The following is a 20,138-nucleotide window of genomic DNA, read 5'->3' as shown; positions in this document are numbered from 1 at the left end:
TTACCGCATCTCAAGGCCTAAACCGATCTTCATAAAAAGCAATTAAAATTGATCTGTTCATTAAGGCCCCTCGGAACTACTGTCCCCCAAGTCATGTATCCATCTAGTCTCCTTTTGTAGGAGAAATTTATCAAAGTTTCCGCCTCTTAGGTGTCTCTTCAGGACATCTATGCCTACAAAGCGCAAACAAGAGGTATCGCCTCCATGTTGCATATTGATATGATTAGCCAGGGATGTGTCCCGATTGTTACGCACTTCACCAACATGCTCCATTACCCATAGAAAACCTTTAGAGGGAGTTGAAAGTCTGTGTTGCCCAGCGACAGCCCCAAAACATCACTGCTCAAGAGGAGATCTGCATGGAGGAATGGGCCAAAATAACAGTGTGTAAAAAGCTTGTGAAGACTTACAGAAAACTTTTGACCTCTGTAATTTCCAGCAATGGGTATATAACAAAGTATTGAGATGAACTTTTGTTATTGACCAAATACATATTTTCCATCATAATTTGCAAATAAATTATTTAAAAATCAGACAATGTGATTTTATGGATTTTTTTCCTCATTATGGCCAACATTTATCATTGTCTTTAGACTGTTTTTTGTGTCTACAAAAGGCACAAAAAGGCGCAAGCAGGGTTTATTTGCACCTTTTTTACACATTTCTGCTGATTTTGAGTTGCAATCCACTGATTTTGGCAATACACATGATATAGAAGGGATTTATGAACAAAAAAGGCGCAAAGCCACTGAAAAGTCTCTAAAACTACACCATCCCAGACCTGGCGTAGCTTTTTAGTGTATGTGAAGAGAGAAATTTGAGAAAATGTTTACCTGCACAAAATTTATCAATTGCTCTGTGAACATTTAATAAATTTGGTTCTCCTACACATCACCAGCACACAAAAAAAAAAGGTGTAAAAAATGCTTCACTTACATCTACAATGATAAATGTGGGCCTATGTCTCTCATAGTTGAGGTATACCTATGATAAAAAGATGAGAGACGCCTGTAATTTTCAAGTGAGAGAACTTGCATAACTGGTGGCTGACTAAATACTTTTTTGCCCCACTGTATGAAAGCACCTTAAAAGGCAATTGCTGATAAACAAAGAACTTTCAGATATTATTTCCACCATCCAGATGAAAACCTATTAAGGGTAGGGTCACAGGTAACGGATCTGCAGCGTATTTTATGCTGCAGATCTGCTGGTAATTTTGTACCTCCAGCTGTTGTCATCGCCAACGACCAGCCCCCCCCCCCCCCCCGCCACGTTCTCCACCCCCTCGCTTTGCCCCTGGGGCCTGCAAATGGCCTGAGTGGATGCGCAGGCCCCATGTGGCTGCTCATAGCGATGGATTGCCGCTGTTAGCAAGCCGGGGACATAGCGAGATGGGCAACGGGGGTGACAACAGCTGGTGGCACAAAATGGGTCGGGTCACCAGCAGATCCACAGCGTAAAATACGTTGAGGATCTGTTACATGTAACCCTACCCTATAAGGAGGAATGAGCAATAGATGGGCGTCATCACCATGACTATAGATGTAAAATGTGATCAATACAAGATCATAAGGCATATACAAAAAGATGGTACATATAATATACAGTATATTTATATATGGGTGTATTTTTATTAAGGAGCCACTAAAGATATGAGATTCATAAAAGGCAAAGTACAGTGGTAGCGAGGTAAAGCCAAATCTAGGCAAAGAGTATAATGTGCAAAACTAAGTAACAACCAGAGGTGATAGTGCGGTAATGAAATGTCCCGGGATGTCACCACCCCAACATGTGTTTTGGTCTGGAGACTTTTGTCTGGGGGTGACAGCATCATAAATGAATCAAGCTAAAGTACATATGCGGGACCAATCACACTGCACAGCGTAAATTACTAATAATGTGCTTCACCTGAGCCCAACATCACCACCTCTCCACGCCATCCCAGGCAGCCGAAACACGTGTTGGGTGGCAGCTTCCTAGGACTTTGCATTACAGCACTATCATCTCTGGTTGGTACTTAGTTTTGCACATTATACTTTTTGCCTATATGTGGCTTTAGCTTTCTAGTCACTGTCCTTTGCCTTTTATGGATTTACTATATAGGAATATCTTAAGTGGCTCATTAGTTACACCCATATATGATAGGCCCCGTTCACACTGCTGTTACTCCCCGTTGAGAACGGCCGTCAAAGTCTCTTTTATTTTTCTGACTTTCTCATGACTGTTCTCATGATGGGGAACAATGGGTAACAACGGGTCCCGGCGGCTCCCATTTACTATTATGGGGACCCCCGGGAGCCGTTATGAATAGTGGGAGAAAAAAATAGCGCAAGTAGTATTTTTTTCTCCACTATTTTCCCCGGCTCCCCTGACGGCCGTCACACTACTGTGTCATAACGGTTGTGTGAATGTAGCCATATACTGTTTATTAAATGTACCTTCTTTCACTATATGTCTTATGATCTTGTAATAATTTCATTTTACATCTATAGTCATCGTGATGCCGCCCATCTATTGCTCATTCCTTCTTTTTAAATGTTTTTATTGTGATTGCACTTGTCTTAATAAAATTATTATATTTTTGCATGCTATTTTGAGTAGCTCTATTTCTACATTTGTGAGGAGTATACAGTTCTCACATGTTGGGGGGTGTTCTTTGCAGTGGTATATTAGCATTGCTGCCTACCAGACCATATATTGTTCCGTCTACAGCTTCATCCCCTTCTGTGTGTAATTTGCATGTTTGTTATCTTTACACCATCCAGATGAGCAGGAAAATGTTCTACAATTCTATTCATTCTAGAATATAGAAAAGATTCTGGTCATGGTGAGGTGTAAAGGAAGTCAATCTAAACCTCCAGATATCCAATTCTCTCCAAGCAGGTGTAGACAAGATGTAGCCCCATCAAGGTACGGATAGCTGCAGTATCAAGTTTTCTTAACTGTGACTAACAGAAGACAGGTTGGATAAAGACTCGTGAAAGGAGTTTGCAGGCTTATACCAGAAATCAGAAAGCCTCTAACAATACAAAAGCTTGCTGAATTAAGTCTGGTATAATGGAATGCTACTAATGCCATGCAAAAGAATTCACTCTTAAAGTTTAACCCATTTGTGATCCCTCGAATTTTTATTTGTGGCTTAGGCTTTCTTCCTCCTTACCTTCTAAGGCACATAACTTTTTCCATTTTCCACTGTTGAAGTTGTACTTTTTGTGGGACAAGTTGTACTTTTCATTGGAACCCAATGTTTGTCTTGGTTAAAAAGATAACCAATAACCCAATAATCACTCTGCATGAGCTTTAAAGATCCAGTGTGCAGATGAGAGAAACCTCCAGGAGTCAGATGTCAGAGAAGCACTCCACCAATCTTGTCTTTATGGCCAGAAAAAAAGCCTCTCCTCAGAAAGAGACATGAAAGCCCACTTGGAGATTGCACAAAAACACCTCTGGTCTGATAAAACCAAAAGTGAACTTTCTAGCCTCAGTTCTTAACATCTTGCCTTGAGGAAACCAGGTACTGCTCATCACTTGCCCCATATCATCCCTACAGTGAAGCATGGTGGTGGTAGCATCATACTGCAGGTTTTTTTTTTCAGCATCGCAGATAGTGAGACTGGTCAGGGTTGAGGGAAAGCTGTGTGGAGCAAAGGGCAGAAATATTCTAATTGTAAACCTGATGTAGTGCTTTGGACCACAGATGGGGCCACTTTCTAAAAAGACAAATGAGTTATTTGCTTTACACCATTTTCCTTGTGATAATTTGGTTCTACAACTGGGCCGAGTTTCTGTGCAAAAATTTGCGCCTTTTTTGACACGATCCTTTGAATAAGTTGTGTAGTTGAAGTAAAAATTGACTTGATGTTTGCAGTTGGCTGCAATTTATCATTTGCACCAAAAAAGGGAGCAGTTTTTGCACAAACTCACACCAGCCTGAATCACACTTAGAAACATGTCTATACCTTAGCTCCTTCGCTATGAAGAATATGCAACTTTGCTGAGGGAAGTACACATGACATACACGTAAATTGAGCTGGTGAACCCCCGCCCCCTGCATGCGATTCACTGAATTCGGCAGAGGATCTTCTGGGGGACATATCTCAGAATCTACTGAACATATTTAAGTATGTGACCCCTCATTAGACTTCTCTTCACTCACATTATATAACCCAGTGTATTGGGTTTAGTGTGGATGAACAGGCTGACCGTTTTCCCTTTTAAAGGGGTTGTCTGGGATTGGAAAAATTCTTCTTCTTTGCAAACAGTGCCACTCCTGTCTACAAGTTGTGTTTAGTACTGCAGCTCAGTCCCATCCACTTAAATGAAGTCAAGCTGCAATAACAGACACAACCTGTGGACAGGAGTGGTGCTGCCTTGAAAGAAAGAACAACCTCCTTAACAACCCTGGACAACCTCCTTAAAGGGGTACTCCGCCCCTAGACATCTTATCCCCTATCCAAAGGATAGGGGATAAGATGTCAGATCGCCGCGGTCCCGCTGCTGGGGAGCCCTGTGATCCCCGCTGCGGCACCCCGCTCTCATTACAGCACAGAGCGAGTTCGCTCTGCACGTAATGAAGGGCAGTACAGGGGCCGGAGCATCGTTACGTCACGGCTCCGCCCCTCGTGACATCACGACCCACCCCTTTCAATACAAGTCTATGGGAGGGGGCGTGGCGGTCATCACGCCCCCTCCCATAGACTTGCATTAAGGGGACGGGCCGTGATGTCACGAGGGGTGCAGCCATGACATCACGCTGCTCCGTCCCCCGTATCGCCCGTCATTACGCACAGAGCGAACTCGCTCTGTGCTGTAATGATAGCAGGGTGCTGCAGCGGCGATCCCAGGGCTCCCCAGCGGCAGGCCGCGGCGATCTGACATCTTATCCCCTATCCTTTGGATAGGGGATAAGATGTCTAGGGGCGGAGTACTCCTTTAAGGGGATCTGAAGAAAATCACTAAATCCAGGTTTGTAAACCTTGTGGTATCCTACCCAAGAAGACTGGAGGCCGTAATCGCTGCCAAGGGTGCTTTAACTAAGTACTGACTATGCAATATTTTAGATGGGGCTATTTTATTTTAGCACAGGGCCACAATATAAAATGTAAAAAGTGTAAGGGTATGAAAACTTCTTGAATGAACTGTATGCTGCATCTATACACAATCTCTTACATAAAATTATTACTGAACTTTGCAAATGAAGACACAAAGCATTTCTTTAATATTTTATTTTACAGTGTGGGGGAATAAAACTAACAGAAAATATAAGAACAAAATGAATCCTATACAGAATGCCCCCTTCTATACATCAACCCTTCCGAACATCCAGACTGAAAACACGATGTACCGCCTTTCTCTATACAAACTTACAAAAGTTAACACTTTGAGAGGAAGAAACCTTTCAGTAGATTCAGTCACAAAATATCAACCCAGGGCCTTATACATGTGTATGCATTAGGGCAGCAACTCAAATAGAGTAGGAAAAGACTGGGCATACAACGTGCCCTAGCCGTGTCTCACCAAATGCCAGTGTTGGAAGGTAGTCTGGCTGGCCTCTACATAGTAGACTGTCGTAAAGTATCTACTCAGTAAGGCAAGCTCAAGACCAAGTTTCAAGACCTCCTGCGAGTTGGTTGGATACGCTGCATAAATGACGGGTAAACTTGCTCTTACCACTATATCCCTTTCACAATATTGTGCCAAGAGTGGCATACCACTACAATAAGAAGGGCACCCAGCATTTACAGTGTCTGCATTAGGATATTGTTGGGTGCACTAAGTATTAAACTCAACAGCTCTCATTTAGTAACATTAAGAGAAGCCAAACTTATCCTCTGCAATGACAAGGATTTTATTGTTAAAAGTATAAATAGTTCACAAAGTAGCTTCTGCCTTTTAATGAAAACATATACATAATGTTCCTGATTATAGTCAGAAAATTTGCGTAAATACATGTTATGTGTTGTAACACTCAAGGCAAAATAGTGATACAGTGTATGGTTGGCACAATGATCATAGTACAATACTGATTGTTCTCTTGACATGGTGTTTTGTAGTTGGTACTAGTGATTCTAAGCTGTGCATGGTCATGGTGAAGGCATCATTTAGTCAAAAATCCACTGTACCCTTAATGGAAGAACTATATCAAAATGAATACTGTAGAGAAGAAATAGGTGGCTTGATTGTAAATGTCCCTAGTATTACTTCTTATTCCGATTCTAACAATTACAGCTAAGTTTTAATGATCTTATATCTAGGTATTATTATAGATAGTGACATTACCAGCTTTTATCTACAGTGGGGCCGTTACTGGTAGGATGCCATTTTGAATTAGGATGGAATTATGAGACACTTTTAATCTTATAACTATACATGTTCCCAACCAATCTACACATTTATTTAAAAAAATAAAATAAAGACAATAAAAGAAATAATATGCATCTACCCTGTGCTGTATCTACATGTTTTTACAACTAAAAAGCAAATACTAGTTTTATAAAATCTCCCCCTAAGACTCACGGAAGCAACCCTGAGCAAGTGGCAGCGGAGGAAGAGTTATGGCAAAAGTATAAAAAAAAAAAGGCATCAAATACTACTATTGCAAAGGAAAGCATATAAAGGAAGCTGAACTTTCTTAAAGACGCCAGCTTTAGGGCGTCTAAGTAGCATGAAATATCTTATGATTTTGCGCTGTTCTTCATTGTGCTGCAATCTTTAAAGTGACCTCAACAATGATAAGTATTCCAGTGGTTGGACCTTTGAGAACTTTCCCTGCAACTCCCACCCCCCCTCAATTCCTCTTGGGCATAATGTTAGGAGGTGACGTTACCCCATATTATGACTTATCATGTGCCAGGGAAGGCTTGTTAGGGTGATGCAATTAGTTAGAGATACATGGAGGTGGAACTGTAAAGAACTGTTCTGTAGTCTGCCTGGCTTTGGAGAGATCAAAATAGGGAAGGTCAATGGAAGAAAAAAAATAAAATAAAAACAATCACAGAATACACTGAAGAAAAAGAAACCTTAGATATCTAAAGAACCCTTGTGAACTCAGGTTAGTCTATTCAGCTGTATGCTACTCCAAGTTAAGCAAACCCTGCAAATCTCTTTTACACAAGTATATGAACTGTAAGTATAAAAGAAAGGCAAAGTGATCAGAAAAAAAGGGTAATAAAAATCTTGAGATAGGAGAGAAAGAAAGACAGACAGGTACAGACATCTTGTTATCTCTCGTGAAGTCTGGGTTTGTTTTTTAGCTTTCTATATAGCATAATTAGCGCTGCTAAAATGCCTTCCTCTCAAACAGAGCGGGACGATCACATGTCCCCAGCATCTCTGCTTCTCAGCAGGTCACCTCCGTGAATGTTCCTGGTGGTGCTCCCCCTGACTCGCTGCTCTGTGACAGGGTACGAGAGCGTGAGCGATTCCCCTCGCTGGACAGAGAGGCGGTGCGCGAGCGAGACAGACGAGTCATGCATGAGGATGCCACTGCAATGAGAGAAAAAGAAAAAAAAAAATCAAAGCATGAGAGAAGGAATGGACACAAGAAATCGGGATCTTTACTTAAAGGGGTACTCCAACCCTAGACATCTTATCCCCTATCCAAAGGATAGGGGATAAGATGTCTGATCGCGTGGGTCCTGCCGCTGGGGGCCCCCGCAATATAGCATGCGACACCCACCTGTTTCTGCTCCGGAAGCACTGGAGGGTCTGGGTCCCGACCACCGGAAAAGAAGTCTGTGAAGTCACGACTCCGCCCCCGTGTGACGTCACGCCCTGTCCCCTCAATGCAAGTCTATGGGAGGGGGCGTGACGGCAGTCACGCCCCCTCCCATAGACTTGCATTGAGGGGACAGGGCGTGACATCACACGGGGGCGGAGTCGTGACGTCACGGACTTCCGGTCCGGTGGTCGGGACCCAGACCCTCCAGCGCTTCCGGAGCAGAAACAGGTGGGTGCCGCATGCTATATTGCGGGGGTCCCCAGCGGCGGGACCCCCGCGATCAGACATCTCATCCCCTATCTTTTGGATAGGGGATCAGATGTCTAGGGGCGGAGTACCCCTTTAAGGTTCATGGAGAGCACATGACCATCATTTTGTAAAATTTCTCCAAATGGAAAAAACCTTGGACGCAATTCTACTTATTATGAAGGAAAAAACAAGGTACTTAATATTCTGGTCTTCGTGAACCCTTTCTCCTTACAAATAAAGCATTTTCAAAAAGAAGTGACATCACAGTGATAAAACTAACATGACGTGGTGTAGCTATGGGATCTTGGAAACCACTGTCAAAAGTAGACTAGCCATGCTTACAGGTGACAGGTGAAAGGTCAAAGGGAACTCCTACATTGTCCAAACAAGCTGCTTGTCTGACACAATAAGTATTGTAACTAGGTATTAAGGTGTAAGCTCACACAAGATATCAAAGTACTGTACATTGTAAGCACACAGAAGGTGAGTGTCTCATGCCCAAGCACCTGGACAAAAGCTGGGTGACAAAAAGCAGCAAGGGTGCAAGGACCAAGAGCAGTGAAGGAGAATGGGGAATTGATAAGTTCTTCAAAGATACTTCACCCCATACTGCGCTTCTTATCCAGAATGTGGGGGACTGGGGAGAAGAAATAGCAAGACAAATGAAAACTGCTGAGAACATCAGTAAGGACTGGGCCTGTATTTTAAGTCCCTGGAGTGGGGACATGCATCAAAAGGGGGTCTTACATAAAACACTTTTGGAGGAAAAAATATAAAAATAAATATATATATCTTATACACACACACATATATATTTCCTTTTAACATAAGACCTCAACCATGCCTTTGGGGCCTTGGCATTTCTCTGAACCCCTTTAAGTGTACCTGTCGTGAACAAAACCTTTTTTTATATAATGTACATAATACCATTATGTGTATATTTGTAATATACATTGGTTAAAAAATGTGTATATTTTTGTCCCTGCAGCTATTGCCTGTGTGTCTCTATGAGGAGTCCAAATACAGGAAGTGAGTGAGGACAAGCAGGGCTCTGTGTAGTGAGGCTCTGTGACACGCTCCCGGCTCACATGAGGATGATTGACAAGCCAGGAGCCTGCACAGATCCCTGCTTGTCCTGTCCTCACTTCCTGTATTTGGACTCCTCACAGGCAATAGCTGCAGGGACAGCACTTTTTCACCCATAAATATACACATTTTTTTAACCACTGTATATTACAAAAATACATATAATTGTATTATCTACATTATATAAAAACTTTTTGTTCACCGGTACACTTTAAATGACCAGGCCTGAAAGGGCCCTAATGGTAAGCTAAATTGTTCTGTTTATTGCCTTTCTTCATTTCAACAGCTAAAACTAAATTTTTTTCATTGAGGTGGCTAAATTAGACCTTTTTTATGTGCCAAACATTGTATTCTTTTTTGGGCAATTTGAGGGTTACATAAAATATATGTAATTTATATAATTGTTTTTGAACTGTCTACATTAGATATAGTGTTAAATAAAAATGTCCCTATTTAAACGGACGCGGATACTTAAAGGGGCACTCCCATGGAAACCTTTTATTTTTTTTTATTTTTTTTTTATTTAATCAACAGATGCCAGAAAGTTAAACAGATTTGTAAATCACTTCTATTAAAAAATCTTAATCATTCCAGTACTTTTTAGGGGCTGTATACTAAAGAGAAATACAAAAAAGAAATGCATTTCCTTTGATGTCATGACCACAGTGCTCTCTGCTGACCTCTGCTGTCCATTTTAGGAACTGTCCAGAGCAGGAGAAAATCCCCATAGCAAACATATGCTGCTCTGGACAGTTCCTAAAACGGACAGAGATGTCAGCAGAGAGCCCTGTGGTCATGACATCAGAGGAAATGCATTTCTTTTTTGGATTTCTCTTTAGTATACAGCCCCTAAAACGGACAGAGATGTCAGCAGAGAGCACTGTGGTCATGACATCAGAGGAAATGCATTTCTTTTTTGAATTTCTCTTTAGTATACAGCCCCTAATAAGCACTGGAAGGATTAAGATTTGTTAATAAAAGTGATTTACAAATCTGTTTAACTTTCTGGCAAAAAGTTTTCCACCTGTAGTTTTTGTATGTAGTCTGCACTTTTGTATTTTTTGATGCCAAATATTTATTTTTGTATGACTTTCGCTTTCTTTACCTTCTTCATCCCATTGAGTGATTACTATATTACAATTTTATTTTAACATTTTAATGCAGTGTTTCCAAGCTTTTTTATTTTATTTTTTAAGCTCAGGGCACACCTTAGAAATTTTTTAGTGCAGGCCACACCTACCTCAACCCAACCAGCCCCCTTCCCCATAGGGCCCCCTGAAGGTAGTCCCCTTTCCTCTTGTAAGTAGGACCCCCCATAGGCAGGACCACCTGTAGGTAGTTTGCCCCCCATCTCCCTGCCCTCTGTTGTTAGGGCCATCAGCAGGTAGTTTGCACTATGTGGGTAGTTCTACCAGTAAAAAGGAGCATTCTATCAGCCTGTGCGATCCCAAACCAAAATAACCATTATACCAGCATACATCTGATTACATTGATTGGTTGACAAAATAAAAAATAAAAAAAACACTATCATTAAACTAATGCAGAATTTACATTAGAAAATCATAGCAAACAGTGAATAAACGTGCATGTTCGTCTGTTATATTAAAGCACAGTCAGCATAAATGCTACGAAGTCCTCCAACACAGATTGCCATCTAGGGTGCACCTTCATATAAGTGTACAAGAAGCTTTTATCTCAAAAAACTGATGTTTTCTCCATCAAACTCTGATCTATTCTGATCTACACCTATATATCTTAGCCAGAAAACAGCAGCTGGCATTATGGAGTATCTGAGTTAGCCGACTATATGTATAAGTAACTGAAACATGACTGGAATAGACCTAACATCTGTCCTGCAACATAGCTTAGCTGTTAAGTCCACAGAAATGCCTCTAAAGCTGCCATTTTCAGAGGACAGCTGTGAGTCTTAGCTTACGTAAGGTAACAAAAACATGTAGACAGTATACAGATTAGACATGGCAATACTTACTGTAGCCCATTCCCTGTACAAAGTACTTGAAAGCCTCAGCCAATTTTCCAGGCTGTGGAAAGAATAATGAAAAGTCAGAAGAATGATATAAAATATTAGGTAACAGTACTGTCAGATAATGACTGGACATAAGTATTGATTTTGTCAGACAATTTTGTATCATTAACGTGAACACTTCAATACACCTTAAAAAAAAAAAAAGTCTACTGGCATTGAGCAATATAAAATAAAACTTCAATGGGCACTGTCATTTGCAAAGACTTTTTATATAATGTACTTCTAATATACATTGGTAAAAAAAATAAAAAGTGTATATTTGTCGGTGAAAACATTCTGTATTGTCTCTGAGGCTCTGTGACACGCTCCAGGCTCACACAGCAGGCTGATTGAAAAGCCAGGAGCCTGCACAGATCCCTGCTTGTCCCAGCCAAGACACACAGGCAATAGCTGCAAGGACAAGACAACATTTATTCACTCAAAAATATACACATTTATTTATCAATGTATAATACAAATATACACATAATGGGGGAGATTTATCCAAACCTGTGTAGAAGAAAAGTTGACCAGTTGCCCATAGCAACCAATCAGATTCTTTCTTTCTTTTGAATTTTTTTAGCGGCCCTTTCAAAATTAAAGAAGCAAGCTGATGGGTTACTATGGGCAACTTTTCCTCTACACAAGTTTTGATAAATCTCCCTCAATGTTATTGTCTCCATTATATAAAAAGTTTTTGCAAGAGACTGTTTCTCTTTAACTACATAGCAACTTACTATAGCAACATACAGTCATGGCCGTAAATGTTGGCACCCCTGAAAATTTTTAAGAAAATGAAGTATTTCTCACAGAAAAGGATTGCAGTAACACATGTTTATTCCCTTTGTGTGTATTGGAACTAAACCAAAAAAGGAAGGAAAAAAAGCAAACTGGACATAATGTCACACCAAACTCCGAAAATGCTCTGGACAAAATGATTGGCACCCTTTCACAATTGTGGAAAAATAAGATTGTTTCAAACATGTGATGCTCCTTTAAATTAACATGGGGCAAGTAACAGGTGTGGGCAATATAAAAATCACACCTGAAAGCAGATAAAAAGGAGAGAAGTCCACTTAGTCTTTGCATTGTGTGTCTGTGTGTGCCACACTGAGCATGGACAACAGAAAGAGGAGAAGAGAACTGTCTGAGGACTTGAGAACCAAAATTGTGGAAAAATATCAACAATCTCAAGGTTACAAGTCCATCTCCAGAGATGTAGATTTGCCTTTGTCCACAGTGCGCATTATCAAGGAGTTTACAACCCATGGCACTGTAGCTAATCTCCCTGTGCATGGACAGAAGAGAAAAATTGATGAAAGGTGTCAACGCAGGATAGTCCGGATGGTGGATAAGCAGCCCCAAACAAGTTCCATAGATATTCAAGCTGTCCTGCAGGATCAGGGATCATCAGTGTCAGCACAAACTATCCGTCAACATTTAAATGAAATGAAACGCTATGGCAGGAGACCCAGTAGGACCCCACCGCTGACACAGAGACATAAAAAAGCAAGGCTACATTTTGCCAAAATGAACTTGAGTAAGTCAAAATCCTTCTGGGAAAAAGTCTTGTGGACAGATGAGACCAAGATAGAGCTTTTTGGTAAAGCACATCATTCTACTGTAACCGAAAATGGAATGAGGCCTACAAAGAAAAGAACACAGTACCTACAGTGAAATATGGTGGAGGTTCAATGATGTTTTGGGGTTGTTTTGCTGCCTTTGGCACTGGGTGCCTTGAATGTGTGCAAGCATCATGAAATCTGAGGATTACCAACAGATATTGGGTCGCACTGTACAGCCCAGTGTCAGAAAGCTGGGTTGGCGTCCAAGATCTTGGGTCTTCCAGCAGGACAATGTCCCCAAACATACATCAAAAAGCCCCCAGAAATGGATGGCAACAAAGCGCTGGAGAGTTCTGAAGTGGCCAGCAATGAATCCAGATCTAAATCCCATTGACCACCTGTGGAGAGATCTTAAAATTGCTGTTGGGAAAAGGCGCCTTTCCAATAAGAGACCTGGAGCAGTTTGTAAAGGAAGAGTGGTCCAACATTCCGAGTGAGAGGTGTAAGAAGCTTATTGATGGTTATAGGAAGAGACTGATTTCAGTTATTTTTTCCAAAGGGTGTGCAACCAAATATTAAGGGTGCCAATAATTTTGTCCAGAGGAAATTATTTTCTTTTTAGAACACAGAGCTCTCTGCTGACATCAGGACCACAGTGCTCTCTGCTGACATCTCTGTCCATTTTACGAACTGTCCAGAGTAGAAGAACATTTCCATAGAAAACATATGCTGCTCTGGACAGTTCCTAAAATGGACAGAGATGTCAGCAGAGAGCACTGTGGTCATGATGTCAGCAGAGAGCTCTGTGTTCCAAAGAGAAAAGAATTTCCTCTGTAGTATTCAGCAGCTAATAAGTACTGGAAGGATCAAGATTTTATAATAGAAGTAATTTACTAATCTATTTAACTTTCTGGCACCAGTTGATTTAAAAATAAATAAATAAATAAATAAATTGTTTTCCACCAAAGTACCCCTATAACAATATTTTGGGGGGGTTTATGCTCTTTATTAAACTTATTGTAAAAAAAAAAAAAAAAAAAAAAAAAAATTGTTTGTTTTTAATTTTTGTAACTCCGATAAATGGCATGTTTATTTATTTTAGATTTTTTAATTATAATATACTGGTATTAATCATTATGGAAGTACTATACACAGGTATAGTTAAGGTGATACCCAAGCCTAACAACAGGTAATAAGGTCAAACGGCTTTAGGGTCCTTTAATGGATCTTGGGTTGTCTGCGTATACTGGGTTATGCTCCTCTGGCATTACCTACACAACCAGCAGGAGAGGTATGCTTGTCCTGGTGCTGTAACAGCCTGTTTCTGAGGATGAACAGTCTTGTTTGATTCATCAAGTGGTTGCATATTTTAACTATCTATCTAGCAGGTCTTAAGGCTATATGTTCTTTGGTAATATTCTTGCGCTTTACCTGTGTAATCTGTGGCTGTCCACCAGAGTCAGCCATCTGAAAAAGAAAAAAAAAAAGTTAAAACGGTGATAAAAACAGTCTTGGCCTCGTGATCAACTTATGTGTCTTTTTAAGCATCTGAATATACAACTTAACAGCTATCCTTAAACTCTACTTGTGTTTATTGTTGGCAGCATGAGTACTCTTATCTGCCAAGCGGGCCTTTCCAGCCCTACAGTGCCTAAATATAGCCTTGTGCGCTGTGAAAGCTGACCAAGTATAAAAAACTGGATGAGCGATGTCATTTGGAGTGTATCTGGAATCCTAGTATTTATTGGGCCTATCTTACAATATAAAAATAAACACTTGAAAATATATGCTAAAAGTTATTAACAATTACCGCCTGTCCGCTCCGGCGGGGTTAGTACAATTCAACCATCTCACTTTTTATCCAGATGAAATATAAATGGTTCTCATTATACAATAAGATTCTTTGTTTTAATTGCATATTAGTGTTACTTCGAGTCAGAGGACAGACATCACACTGTAAGGTTATACTAACACTAAACCACAATCCTTTGTACCACACAAATGCTGTCCTCCATTTATAGTGTTTAGTCCAAAACATTTTAGCTTTACAGTCAGTAATTCACCATTAATAAGATAGAATTGACCTTCGTCCCAGTTTTCAGAGTTGATGGGAAAATAATTGATTTTCCTTCTGGAACATGACTTGTGGAGGATCCATTAGCACACAGCCTCAAATAGCATAGCGGAGGCTACATGAACTGCTTACCCATCAGCCATGTAGCAATCAGTCTACACTCGACTATACCACAGTGTACACAACAGCTGAGGTATCTAACCCATCTTCTCACTCACCTTCAAGAATGAAGTCTGTGTTGGATCCAGTTTTGAGTTGCATTCCACCTGTAATGGCATAACGTGTGTTACAACAGAAGATTCACCAACAAAAGAAATCTACCGCATAGTAGAAATGTATTCAACCCTTACCACTGCATCCTCATAAGGAGCTTGATCACCAACTACTAGCATCACAGGGCACCTACAAATAATAAGGAGTAGACAAGTTGGTATAGTGCTAAGTAAGTATGACTATACCAATGGGTCTATGATTTCATATTGCTTACTTTAAAGTGACATCCCCTCCACGTTCCAGGTTCAAATCTCGGCGACTTCAGGCAAATAGAAGAGAACATGGAAGTTCAAAGTATTAGTAACACAAAAGAAACACAACAAGAAGGTTAACAGTGGGTATTTTCATTAAAGTGGGTATTCTAAAAATGTTAAATAATTATTTTTCCTGCATAAGCATTTAGTGGAAAAAAGCTGATACTAAAGCCCTTTAATTCAATGCCAACAGTCTATGGTCCCTTGCCTATCCCTATACAGACATGTGACTTATGACTTAGGTGGATGGTTCAAGTGGTCAAGTCATAGCTCCATCCAGTGTAAACAAAGACTGATGATGGACTACAGAAACTAGAGCAACAGGGAAGAGCACACAGGTTCCCACCCTATAGACAACTAAGCGGTGGAGACCATCCCTGTTACAGTCTATAGACATTGTTCTAATGTATGGATATCACGATGGTGGTCACCACTGCTCTCAATAGGGAGTGAACTTGAGGCTCTGCTATTAGCAATGGTGACCATTCGGTTTACAATCTAGGACCTAATAAAGATATAGGATGCCAAAACTAATTAGACAGGTAGCAAGTGAAAGAAAGGGAGAGGCAGCGGCTACATAGGGATCATTCATCGCATCTGATGATTATTTAAAGATGCCACAGATCCCTTAGTCAATTAAGCCCTCATTAAGCCCTCTCAACGTATCAGACTAGAACCTACAGCAAAAGGATTTTCCAAACCGAATGGGTGTCTATTTTGCCTGTATCCTCCAAATAACAGACTTCACTTACATTTTTGAAGGACTTTTCCCATCATTGTGATCTGCACTCATGTGTAATTCAGAGATTGCTAGAAATAATGTTTTTTAAGTTTCCCATGTAAATCTTCCTATGCTACTTATAAACTGCCAGTGTGAATAAAAGCGTTAGCCAATGGAAGGCACAATGGGGCCAGGACACACTGTACATGTTGACAAGGAGTATTTCCATTTTATTATAACAGGTGGATGGTAATAAAAGAGAGCAAAGTTATGATAACCGGTCACATAAACAGCTACAAAAATAGCATCACCATTATCAAATCCAAATATTAGGACTACATCTACACATTACACCTACAGGAGCTTTTTGTCCTAAACACTAATACCACTCACATGTGATCATGGAGAATAAAAGGGGGAATACATTTTTACAAACTGACTTGTTCCAACTGTGGAATCCTATAACAATACCACACTGGAATTCAGTGTGATCTTTAGAAGGACCCATTCTTTCACAATTGATTGTATAGGCTGACTGAAGACTGCATAGATGCTGGAATTAATGCACTTGTGGCAACGGGACTGAATAAAACATCTGAATTCAATGATTAAAGGGGGATTCCGGCCAAGTACATCTCATCCCCCATCCAAAGGATGGGGGATAAAATGTCCAATTGCTGGGGGCCCGCTGCTGGGACCCCATCCCCCCTCCCCGTGATCTTCGTGCAGCACCCGCATTCTGCAGGGCTGCGTCTCCAGTCTCGGAAACCTCCTTGTTTCCGGGACTGGAGACGTGACGTCACGCCATGCCACACCCCCTCCATTCATGTCTATGGGAGGGGGCGTGACGGACGTCACGCCCCCTCCCATGAACATGAATGGAGGGGGCCCCCCGCGATCAGACATCTTATCCCCTTTGATATGTATTTGGCCAGAATATCCCTTTAAAGAGGAGTGTTCCAATATGTTTGCATATCCATGTTTTGCTTACTTGTTGAAGCTGTTCCAGTACAGCTGGTTGTTGCTGACAATAGGAGAGTTTAGAATGGTGGTTTTGTACTGACGCACAGTGTCTGAGCTCCCAGAAATCTCCTCCTGCACAAACACATCCAAAGAGAGCACTAGTAAACTAAATACTTCATTCACTTCACTATTAACATTACACTATTTATAGGGTATTTACTTACTGCACTGAAGAGGTGTGCTAGGATCATTTCTGGGATGGATGAAGTGAGGCCTGTGAGCTGAAGAAGAGAGTCATGTAATAGAAGAGTGACAGGCAAAGCAATACAAGCAGCTTTATCTAGAACATCTAACCATACCTGTCCCATTTGGCAGGTAAAAAACAAATCAAGTATAGAGACAACTATAAAAACACTCAAAACACAATACAATCAGAAAACACAGAGGCTCATTATACCTTATGTGCAGCCCAGTCCATCCAGCCTTTGGCATTTGGATCAATATTAATGAGAACTAGACCTTCCACTGTGTTAGGATGTGAAAGCTGTATGGAGAAGAAGAACAGCATGAAAATAGGATGTGCATCATCATTCTAACCAGAAAAAGCAAGAGTTAATGAAAAGTCTTTCTTCCTGAGGCAGATTACCAGCAGTACTACGCATGCCCCTTTTTGTACACACTTAATGGGTTCTACGCAATCATAATCACACGCTTCTATAGCTCTCATTGTCAGCCACAATGACAAGAGCCGCTGCTGTGCAACTGTTTAGGCTGCACAACATTTAGGCCAACATCTTGCATCAGTATTTGTATTCTAAACTAAGAATGTTCAAACACAAAACCTTTACTTTCCATTATAGAGATTCACAGTATTGTTCCATTCCTGGTTATGCTTTACAAATTCTGAGGCAAAATACTGACCAATCTATGCATGCATTAAAGTGGCCTAATAATGATTGTTTACCAACTGACCTGTAATGGGGTCCGCAACAGAAAAAATCATTACCACATACAGACCGACTTAAAGGAGTTATACAGTATCAAAAAGAAGTATCCTTTACCTGCTCTCCTCATAAATGGAGGCATGTCGACCACCGCACGAACGGTGGCCGACACCCTCCCCTCCTATGTATCTCTATTGAAGAGCCGCAGATACAGAGTTCAGGTATTTCCGGCTCTCCCTAGAGATGCAAGGAGGGGCAGTGTCAGCCACAGCTTTGTGCCATAGTAGACATACTGCATTTATTAAGAGAGCAGAGTGCTGGGTGGGAGATCATGGGGGGTTCCTGCGCTCTGACACTTATCCCCTATCCTGCAAATAGAGGATATGTTATTTGATACTGGACTACCTCTTTAATGCTGGCCTGGGGGGCTTAAAACCGTTGTCCTACCATTAACATTTATCTCCTATCCACAGGGTATGATTGTAGGAGGGAGTCACAGTGGTCTGAACCCTGTGTTCGGGAACGGGGGTCCCAAGTCTCCTGTCGCATTGGTGTAGAAATGATGCATGGCCACTGCTGCTCCATTTACTGTCTAGGGGTCTGCCACAAATAGCCAAGTAATGGACTCAGTGATCTTTGGCAGTCCTTGAGATCACTTGTCCCCTATCCTGTGGATTAACATTAACAGTGGGGCAAGTCCTTTATCATTGCATGCTTTAGAAGTTATCGTACAAAATGACACTCTTATTTGATATAGGAGAATTTACATTGCCTTTATGCCTCAGTTACCTAAATGTGCCTACACACTTAATAGCAGTCAGATGAATGTTTGTTCGGCCAACAGCTCGTTCTCCCATTCATGTTTGTCAAATGCTTTCAATGTGAAGAGAGAGCCAATGCCAGACTCCTGTGGCAGCAGGGTATCTCTCTTACAATAAGATGGTCAGGTGGTCAAAATCCAACATGCCCAATCTTTCTCTCCCCAAACAGACAATGTTTGGAGCCCCCCATAGACTGTCAGCCAATTCGACTTTTGACTAACATGTATGGGATATCCTCCCAAAACACATTCCGTGCGCGGCCGGTGCCTGCTCAATCAGAGTCCGGAATTTAAATTTCCATTGTAGATGTTTTAGCTGTGGAAATTCTGCCATGAGCATGGTGCAGGAGAATCCTACTGGAAACAATGGGTGGCTGCTGCACTGGAATTTCCTAGCAGAATTTTTCAGCTAGATTTCGCTCGGAAATTTTGTGGTGTAATAGGGCACTTACCATCAGTTATGATGTTATATTTAGGTTTTCACACTATCCTCAACACTATCAAAAAAATTATAAGAGCTAACATAGTAGAGACAACAGTGTTAGGGTAAGTACACACTTAAGAATATCCGCCTGTAGAAATTGTGGGCGGACATTTCGTGTATAGCAGCAGACATGCATTGTCCCCAGTGACAGCAATGCAGTTCCGCACGGTATTCCACCGAAGGAATGAACATGTTCAGATTTTTAGAGTCCTGAATATGAACTTCCATGGTGGGCCCTTAGACATCTTTAATACAAAGAAAAAGGGGTGAACTGCCTATAGCAACCAATCAAACTACAATATTTTCTGAACTTTTCTTATAGATTCCTGACAATAAACCACCAATGTAATTTACCGTGTATCGGGCCAAGATGTATGCACCGGCACCAACACCAATCCCAATAATACTGGGGAAACTGTAGAGGAAAAACACAATAAAACAGTTACAGCACAACCCATTAAATCAACTGCTACGTGTAGCGTCAAATTCACATAAATACAGCTACTTACTTCAGATACTGCAGCACAGATGGGATGGTTTCAGCCAGTTGATCAAGTGATGGGTATTGGTACCTAAAAAGTACAAAGTCGGTTGTCAAGATTTTATTCACCCAGAAAATGTTGTTTTCTTAGAAGATAAGTGGTGCCAAAAGTGCCTGGCAATCCCTCATCTCGCCAGCTTTTTTGCAACAGCATACACAAGCCAAAAGTGCATGTGTCAGGGCCGATAGATGTTGGAAGAATCTGTTTCACGACAACTACCGTGCAAGTACAAAAGATCTACGCTTAAAAAAAATAATAATTATCCTCCGTAATACAGAAATCTCACCCAACAGGATAGACGGCTGCCCCCTCCTCTTGTCCTGGGGCTTCAATGTGGCAAACAACAAAATTCTTCACAATCTCATACATGTCCTCGTTTTCAAACAGAGATCCAAAGCACATTTTATCTGAGGGAGA

The 20,138-nt window shown here is 41.1% G+C and overlaps 1 protein-coding gene across 2 annotated transcripts in view; it reads right to left on the bottom strand.

Annotated features, from left to right (window-relative positions):
* Positions 1-5,210: 5,210 nt before the first annotated feature.
* The window catches only part of NDRG2 (NDRG family member 2), a 42,242-nt gene continuing 27,314 nt past the window's right edge, over positions 5,211-20,138 (bottom strand). The window contains exons 5-17 of one of the 2 annotated variants that reach the window (XM_056528600.1): positions 20,008-20,128; positions 19,689-19,751; positions 19,534-19,594; positions 17,389-17,475; positions 17,156-17,212; positions 16,960-17,063; positions 15,208-15,252; positions 15,071-15,122; positions 14,939-14,986; positions 14,078-14,113; positions 11,046-11,097; positions 8,573-8,606; positions 5,211-7,485 (exon numbers count right to left, since the gene is read on the bottom strand). In XM_056528600.1, the coding sequence (XP_056384575.1) occupies positions 7,314-7,485; positions 8,573-8,606; positions 11,046-11,097; positions 14,078-14,113; positions 14,939-14,986; positions 15,071-15,122; positions 15,208-15,252; positions 16,960-17,063; positions 17,156-17,212; positions 17,389-17,475; positions 19,534-19,594; positions 19,689-19,751; positions 20,008-20,128 (932 nt within the window). In that variant the 3' untranslated portion in view covers positions 5,211-7,313. The remainder of the gene's footprint in view (positions 7,486-8,572; positions 8,607-11,045; positions 11,098-14,077; positions 14,114-14,938; positions 14,987-15,070; positions 15,123-15,207; positions 15,253-16,959; positions 17,064-17,155; positions 17,213-17,388; positions 17,476-19,533; positions 19,595-19,688; positions 19,752-20,007; positions 20,129-20,138) is intronic. The other variant, XM_056528599.1, reaches the window with a different exon arrangement.

Source organism: Hyla sarda, chromosome 1, assembly GCF_029499605.1.
Source record: "Hyla sarda isolate aHylSar1 chromosome 1, aHylSar1.hap1, whole genome shotgun sequence".
Classification (NCBI taxonomy): Eukaryota; Metazoa; Chordata; class Amphibia; order Anura; family Hylidae; genus Hyla; species Hyla sarda.
Note: the sequence above shows the minus strand (reverse complement) of the source record. Positions and strands in the feature narration are given on the sequence as shown.